Source organism: Bactrocera neohumeralis, chromosome 6 (assembly GCF_024586455.1).
Source record: "Bactrocera neohumeralis isolate Rockhampton chromosome 6, APGP_CSIRO_Bneo_wtdbg2-racon-allhic-juicebox.fasta_v2, whole genome shotgun sequence".
In the NCBI taxonomy this organism is placed as follows: domain Eukaryota; kingdom Metazoa; phylum Arthropoda; class Insecta; order Diptera; family Tephritidae; genus Bactrocera; species Bactrocera neohumeralis.
Window position 1 is genome coordinate 34,962,415 of NC_065923.1, and position 7,824 is coordinate 34,970,238.

At 35.3% G+C, this 7,824-nt stretch overlaps 3 protein-coding genes across 4 annotated transcripts; 2 read left to right on the top strand and 1 right to left on the bottom strand.

Moving 5' to 3' along the window:
* Nucleotides 1-38: 38 nt before the first annotated feature.
* Nucleotides 39-1,484, bottom strand: LOC126763017 (ribosome biogenesis regulatory protein homolog). The gene is made up of 4 exons (XM_050480179.1): nucleotides 1,228-1,484; nucleotides 921-1,173; nucleotides 353-846; nucleotides 39-287 (listed from the first exon to the last, which is right to left on the bottom strand). Exons 1-4 carry the CDS (start codon nucleotides 1,374-1,376, stop codon nucleotides 143-145), a joined length of 1,041 nt encoding a protein of 346 aa, XP_050336136.1. The 5' UTR covers nucleotides 1,377-1,484; the 3' UTR covers nucleotides 39-142.
* A 382-nt stretch (nucleotides 1,485-1,866) lies between these two features.
* LOC126763008 (protein-cysteine N-palmitoyltransferase Rasp) lies at nucleotides 1,867-3,566 on the top strand. Its single transcript, XM_050480165.1, has one exon. It carries the CDS (start codon nucleotides 2,011-2,013, stop codon nucleotides 3,505-3,507), a length of 1,497 nt encoding a protein of 498 aa, XP_050336122.1. The 5' UTR covers nucleotides 1,867-2,010; the 3' UTR covers nucleotides 3,508-3,566.
* Nucleotides 3,567-4,113: 547 nt separating this feature from the next.
* LOC126763009 (E3 ubiquitin-protein ligase parkin) lies at nucleotides 4,114-6,181 on the top strand. 2 transcript variants are annotated; one of them, XM_050480166.1, is made up of 6 exons: nucleotides 4,114-4,440; nucleotides 4,498-4,732; nucleotides 4,785-5,130; nucleotides 5,192-5,528; nucleotides 5,596-5,703; nucleotides 5,763-6,181. In XM_050480166.1, exons 1-6 carry the CDS (start codon nucleotides 4,183-4,185, stop codon nucleotides 5,967-5,969), a joined length of 1,491 nt encoding a protein of 496 aa, XP_050336123.1. In that variant the 5' UTR covers nucleotides 4,114-4,182; the 3' UTR covers nucleotides 5,970-6,181. The 2 variants fall into 2 exon arrangements, with proteins under 2 accessions (XP_050336123.1, XP_050336124.1); XM_050480167.1 differs by having other exon boundaries at nucleotides 4,335-4,440; nucleotides 4,488-4,732.
* The last annotated feature ends 1,643 nt before the right edge of the window (nucleotides 6,182-7,824 follow it).

The following is a 7,824-nucleotide window of genomic DNA, read 5'->3' on the forward strand; positions in this document are numbered from 1 at the left end:
ACCTGTTAATATCATGTTAATAAATTTAAAATCCAATATTTCAACTGTATATTTTCATTCAAACTGTCAAAATGTTTGAAATTTATTATTTGTTTTATTAAACTATGTATATCTACTTAAATATATGTATGTACAAAAATATTTATCGCCTCTTCCTGCCCACAGCTGTTTTCTTCCCAGGTGCACGCTGGCCACGTCCACCTTTTGGCTTCTTACCGCCCTTACCGCTCTTGCCACCTTTTCCTTTCTTTCCCTTTTTACCTTTCTCAGCAGGGTTGGTCTCTCTCCTGTAACACAATTTAAAAATTTTAATAAAAAAAACTAATATATTAAATACTAACAAATCACTTACTGAAGCTTGTCCTCGTTCTTTTGAATAGATATCGCTTTCTCAATATCGAATTTTGGTTTCTTGTTTAATACACTCTTTATTAAATCAAGGTTAACCTCTTTTTCGGGCTGGGCGCTGATATGTGACGCTTTGCGCTTCGCGCCTGGTATCAATTCTTTTACACCAATACCACGAGCTTGTTTTTCCTTGGGTAATTTATCTTGGAATTTCCCCACAGATGCTGTTGAGGATTTAGCAACAGTTACTGCAGTGAGCAACTGTCCAGATGAAGCGACTTCTGGTCCGAAGTACCCACCTCGTGGTACTTCGACTTTTTTCGCTCGTACAATATTTTTCATGCGCTGTATTTCATTCTTAGCAACCTTTTCATTACGCAAATCAATTTTCTTCTGGAACATATCTTCATTTGGATCGACATTTTTAGGCACTTCCAATACCCATTCCTTTTCTTTTTCAGCATCCGCTCGTTTGAAACCATATGTGGGTACCCATTTCTGTGCGTTATCAATAAAATATATAATTATTATTTATATACTAACCCAAGTAACCTTATTATCTGGGAACTTACATCGAGTGTGGTATCGTACACTTTTTTATCCTTCTTCTTCTTCTTAATGCCCTTTTCTTTCGCGAATTTCTCCCATTTAGTAAGAGGTTTCGGGCCGGGTACTTTCCGTAGTCGCGGCAAAACAGTAGTTGGTTCCGGTAACTTCGCCACAATACATTCGTCTATACGCTCTGTAGGTAGCTCCCAAATCGAATTAATCAGCAACTGAGTGTTATCACGGGTAAGATCAAGCAAATATTGTTCCCGGTTATTTCTAAAAAATAATTAAATATAGTATCTGCTTTTCTATTTATGAGATAATTCATACTTAAGTTGACTGTCTTCCAAATCGTTTGGATCAGTGCACAGCAAAGAACCGACATCCAATCGTACCTCCAAATGTTTATCTACGGTGATTGGTTTGTATTTTTCCAAATCACGTTGTTGTTTTTCTAACACTTCCTTTACAATATCCATATTTGATATATTTTATAGATCATTTATTTAAAATAGTACAATTTTTTTAAATTTGCAAACACAAATCGTTTCTTAAAAAACTCAAATTTTGATTGCACGTGTATCACCACGGTTGCATTGCACATATAAACAATAAAAAGTGTTGGAAAGCGCTGATTGGTGTTTTATTCTTTATTACCATTGAGTAAAAAGAACTCACCTCAAGGTTGATTGGCAATATTGGCACAATTTTTACAAATTCTAATATAATTATTGTGTTGTGATAACATCTTCTGTATTAAGTTAAGTTTTTTACAGAAACTACTTTAATTATTATATATAAATTTAAATACTATTTTAAAACAAACATGATTACTGAAGATAGAAAAGGTGAAGATATTTCTTGACCGACACTTCATAATTCCCTTGTTTGCTGTATTTCGTTTCTTATATGCCGAGTGGAGACCCTCATTATATGTGATGGAAGAGTTGATTGTCAAAAACACCTGATGATTGTAGAAGTACCGGTATTTACAATTGTAAAATAGATGCTGGTGAGCTTGCAATTAAATATTATATCGGAAAGAATGTAAACAAATAATCCAAGTGCACAAGTACAAACAGTATTATACATTTTAAGAATAAAACAAGAATAATGGCGTACGAGTCAAAGGAGAAAGTGGCGAAAATGCAGGGATATCACTTCTACAAACGCGAATTGTGCCTATATTTTGGAGTATATTTTGCCTACCTCATATACGGACTATGGATTCTGATTGACTTACGTGAAATATTACAAAAACGTTCAGGATATACGCGCGACCCCTTTAACTACGAGTTGGACATATTCAATAATTATGTCCGATCGAACTGGTATTGGTACCTCATACATGCCGTAATTGCAACCGGCTCGAGGTTTGTTTTTAATCCGAATAATATCGGGCTTGCATTCGCATGTGTATCAATTCTATCTCTGTTGAGCACGCTTCCATTCATGATGAACGTATTTCTTGGCACAATGCTTTTAATTTTTTATTTAGTGTCGTATATTGGCAATAGAAAATTGATATGGTTCGCAACAGCCTTATGGGTAGCAGTACTTAATATTTTAGCATTAAATATCGGCAAGTTTTCAGACGACCAAGATATTTTTTATGTATTTAGTGTAATATTATTTTGGACTTTGTTACGTTGTTGTAGTTTTGCGCACTTTTGGGCCGACTCAAAATTAAAAAGGGAAGACCTTTTAGAATTGTCCACGGTGTCGCACTATCTAGGATATACATTATATTTTCCTACGCTTGTAAATGGTCCATTTTTGGACTATAAACGATACATTGTGATATTAAAAAAGAAGGACGCACATGCATTATTTAATGAAGTAAAATATTTTACTATTGAAATAGTGCGCATTTTATTCTGGTGGCTTGTTTTAGAGCTTGGAATGCGTTACTTGTTTGTACATTATATGGCTGTAGAAACAGACAAAGCAAAACTTGTGAGGTCACCTTTCGGACGTCATGCAATTGGATATTTCTTAGGTTTGTTCTTTTTCATGACGTATCTTGTAAAATATGGCTTGGGAATCGCTTTTTCCCGTTACGATGGGATGTATCCTCCAAGTAAGCCACAATGTATAGGTCATGTTCATTATTATTCAAATATGTGGAAACATTTCGATCAAGGACTTTACGAATTTTTATTTGATTACATTTACCACCCATTAGTTAATGCAAATTATTCTAAATTCGTGTCGACGGTGCTCACCTTTGCATTTGTTTTCATGTGGCATGGTTGTCAGACTGATATTCTTATATGGACTGTTATGAATTTCTGGTGTCTGATATTGGAGAAGTTATTGAAGCACGCTATGCGTTCGACATTTTATAAAAGTTGCATCGAACAAAATTTGGGTCAACAAATGTCACAACGTTTTCAAGCCATTGTTTTTAGCCAAGTTTTCATAGTGGCTGCCTTTGCAAACGTTTTCTTTATAGGTAGCCCCGAAATGGGCGTATTTTTAATAATGAACGCATACGGGAATGGTTTTGCGAATTATCTTGCATTATCATTTTGTTGCTACTGTTTCTTTCAATGCTCTGAATTAATATCTATGAAACTTTGGAAAGAAAATGGAAAAAAACTAAAATAAAATAACTAATTAGTAAAAATGTAGTTTAATTAACGATATACTTAAAAATTATGATTAAAAAAATGTAAACATTTATTTTAAGCAAATAAATTTTAATTAATTAAAAATATTTGTTTTGCATTTAAAGGATCGAAATGGAATGTACGAGTCTTTCGACTTGTTGGCTTGTAAATGATTGTATGTGCTTAGTTCAATTTGAACAAGAAAATACTTGTTATAATAATAATATTTATAATAATTGGTGTAAAAAGATCTTTATATCGATTTCGAATGGCCAGTTTAAATGGAAACCCTAAACTAAACTGGTCAGATCTACACAAAATGTTCGCAGATTGTAGCGATGCTTTGAATAATAATTCTTGTGAAATTGCATGAAGACACCAAGACCTGTCATATCTAATGGCAGGTATAAGCTATAGTGTTCTAATCTGACCAATTTCTTTGAAGAATATAGAGATTCCTTAAATAATAATAATAATCTGTGCCAAATAACGGTAATCACTAATGATAATAATAATAATACCTATTGAGACACTCTGTATACAAAGTCAGCTGAGTTTTCAGCTGTGAACAAATTTGACAATCATATGATGTAAATTTTTTTTTTGCAAAAATCTATGCTGAAGTGCGATTCTCAAATTAGACAACTATCAAAATTAACTCGATGAAGTTGAAATGAGTTTTCTAATTCAACTCATACAAAGTTTTATACAAAAAATGCTTGCGCTTTTATCGTTTGGCCAGAAAACCATTACAAACAGTTTAAGTATTTATATTAAAACCAACACTGGTAGAACGTTATCTGTGAATTTAGAACCACAATGGGACATAAAAAATGTTAAGGAAATCGTTGCACCGCAATTAGGTTTGCAACCCGAAGAAGTGAAAATCATCTTCGCTGGTAAAGAATTGAGTGATGCAACAACCATACAGGTAAGTACACTAGCACTACACAATCCCATTTTAAAATATTGGCCTAGTTATTTTCAGGAATGTGATTTGGGCCAACAAAGTATATTACACGCGATACGGAGTCGTCCTCAACCGCAACGACAACGGCTACAATCCACTGTAATGGAGGAAGAACCGCAAGATATTATGAACATATCTACATCTACTGGTAGAGCAACACCTTCCCCGCCAGAAGAACCATCTAAACCTTTATGCGAAACATTAGTAGATTTACAACTGCTGAGCGAAGAACGCATAAATATTACTGAAGAAGGTAAATAAATAAATAGAGTCGATATGTAAACCTATATAATCATAAATTGCAGATCGGCAACGTACAAAAGCTCACTTTTTTGTGCATTGTGCCCAATGTAATAAGCTTTGTAAGGGAAAATTGCGTGTTCGCTGTTCGCTTTGTAAAGGAGGCGCATTTACGGTGCATCGAGATCCAGAATGTTGGGACGATGTATTGAAACCTCGACGCATAACTGGTCATTGTGAAAGCCAAGAAATTGCGTGCTTTGATAACGAAACGGGAGATCCGCCATATACTGAATTTTATTTTAAATGTGGTGAACATGTCTCTGGTGGAGAGAAAGATTTCGCTGCTCCTTTAAACTTAATTAAAATTAATATTAAGGACGTACCTTGTTTAGCATGTACAGAAATTAGGTATGTATTTATATATATTTATGCGTTGTTATATAAGTTGTGAATAAGGTCGTATATTTAGTGAAACTGTTCTTGTCTTCCCCTGTGAATCGAAACATGTTACCTGCCTAGAGTGTTTTGAGCAATATTGTCGTTCACGACTGTCCGAGCGGCAATTTATGCCACATCCCGATATTGGGTATACCTTACCATGTCCAGCGGGTTGCGAAAACTCCTTCATAGAGGAGATTCATCATTTTAAGCTTTTGTCGAGAGAAGAATATGCCAGATATCAGCGTTTTGCAACGGAAGAATACGTATTGCAGGCTGGCGGTGTATTGTGTCCGCAACCTGGCTGTGGCATGGGGTTATTAGTGGAGCCAGAGTGTAAAAAAGTAACCTGCCAGAATGGCTGTGGCGTAAGTTGTGTTGTTAAATTATCAGACGACTATAACAATTGTTAATTTATTTATATTTTTACTTAAGTACGTCTTCTGTCGCAATTGTTTGCAAGGATATCATTTAGGAGACTGTTTGCCAGAGGGTACAAGCACCAACGCAAGCGGATCTTGTGAATACTCTGTCGATCCAAATGTATGTGTACATTGCTAAGAAAACAGCTTATTTGATGCACAATGATATTTTTTTTATAGCGCGCAGCCGAGGCTCGTTGGGACGAAGCAAGCAAAGTGACGATAAAAGTCATGACTAAGCCATGTCCAAAATGTCGCACGCCGACTGAACGAGATGGCGGTTGTATGCATATGGTATGCACGCGGGCCGGCTGCGGTTTCGAATGGTGCTGGATTTGTCAAACAGAATGGACTAGAGACTGCATGGGTGCACATTGGTTTGGTTAATAGTGCCCAAGTGCCCACGGCTATTTATAACTATATTACACGCTATATTATTGTACTACGTTAAATCTCGTACGTAGTAATATTTATGTAAAAATATATTTTTGTTTTCGTAATCTTAAACAATTTTATAAAAGGACGTACATATATTTAAAGTTTTCATTACTTCAATTGTTAAAAAAAATTAATTAATAGGCAATAAAGTTAAAGTTACTAACAAATTAAAAATTCGAATATCTTTATATTAGGTATACTGAGGCTATTAATATTTCCCTAATCCAATTTTACCGGTTTTTGCCACAAGGGCACATTATTATGAGAAAAAATTCTCTTTGAGCTTCAATATATCTCAGAGTTTTACCGTTATTTTTGGTAAAAAAAAATCATATATCAACAATATCGGTCATATGTATGTATGGCAGTGTTAAATTATTTGTAGAACAGTGCGTATAAGTAATGTTTACTTTTGGTAAAGTCCTATCGCAAGGAATAATTGAGGAATATAGTATAGCATCGTTTGCTATTGAGCTGTTTTATATATTATATAACCCAAAAATGAGCGGAACACGTACAGTTATATTCCTGCGAGCTGGGATATGATTTAGTGCAGAATACAGTTTTAACATATTGTATTTGCAATAGATTAGATTTGATCAATATTCAGGATTGCGCTAGTACCTGTTGTTGTTGTTGTAGTGGCAGAAAACATACCAGAAGAAATTTTAAGGAATGGTGCCGATTTGATAACTCTTGGTCGGCTAAAAATCCGGGTCCGTTCCGGTTACTTCGACCCAACTGTCATGGGAACGGCACTGTGACCTGTAGTCTACATCAGTCATTTTAGCATAAAACTTTATTTAATCCAGTTGCAATTGCAGGAAGTTAAATAGCTCCACTAAGTGTGACAAGTTCTCTGGGTGGTTACATCGTTCCGTTAATCTAACTCCTCCTTCTTGCGAATGCTGGTGCTTGAAGGGGTTATATTCTCTGGTGTCACTGCCGCAAGGTCACAGAACCGACAGTGATCTGTTTAGTAGATCCCAAATTTGTGCAAATTACACATACTAATCCTTTCTTTTTTCCAGAGCTCTTCTTTAATTTTACGTGGACCCACTGCGAAAAAAGACTCCGGTGCTACCGGCTTCGTTGTAGCCGCTTCTTTAGCTAAATGGTCGACCAACTATTTACCTTTATAGCCAAGGATCACGTGGAAATCCTTTCTCCTTTAAACTTGTCTCCCCTAAAACCTAAAACTTAGCTTGAGCAAGTAAGGAAAGGTCTTGTTTTCTCACCTAAAGGGATTTCCATGGCTCTGATCTTTCCAAATTGCAAGAATACAAATTGTTCGGTTACACCCGAACTTAGACCTTCCATACTTATTCAATATATGGACATATAAAAAAAATAACGGTAAACTCTCTCTTTGGCATTTTTTCGTTGCTTTGATTTAAAATTTTTCAACCCCCATAAAAAGCTGTTTGCTCTCTGTTTTGGTTTACATTTTCTTTTGCTTATCTTCGTCTTTATTTGCCACTTCCGCTTATTGTTATTGTGCCCAATTGTAACATAGAATGTTACGAAAATTGGTGGTGAGCATATACAATAATGAAATCAGCACGTTTTTCCTCCTAAGTATTATCTCTTAAAAGTTATTGCTTTTCGCTCTCTTAAATCTCTTTTATTCCTATAGCCTCATTTCTTTTATTTACAGATGTATGTATGTATGTATGTATGTATTGGGTGCGTAAAGTCCGGTGTTGTCATCCAGCCTCCAACCCGTTGGCTTGTTTATATTTGAGCGTTTGCAAATCGTTAGCCGTTCGTGGCCATCATCGGTGGCTTCGCTCCGAACATGCGA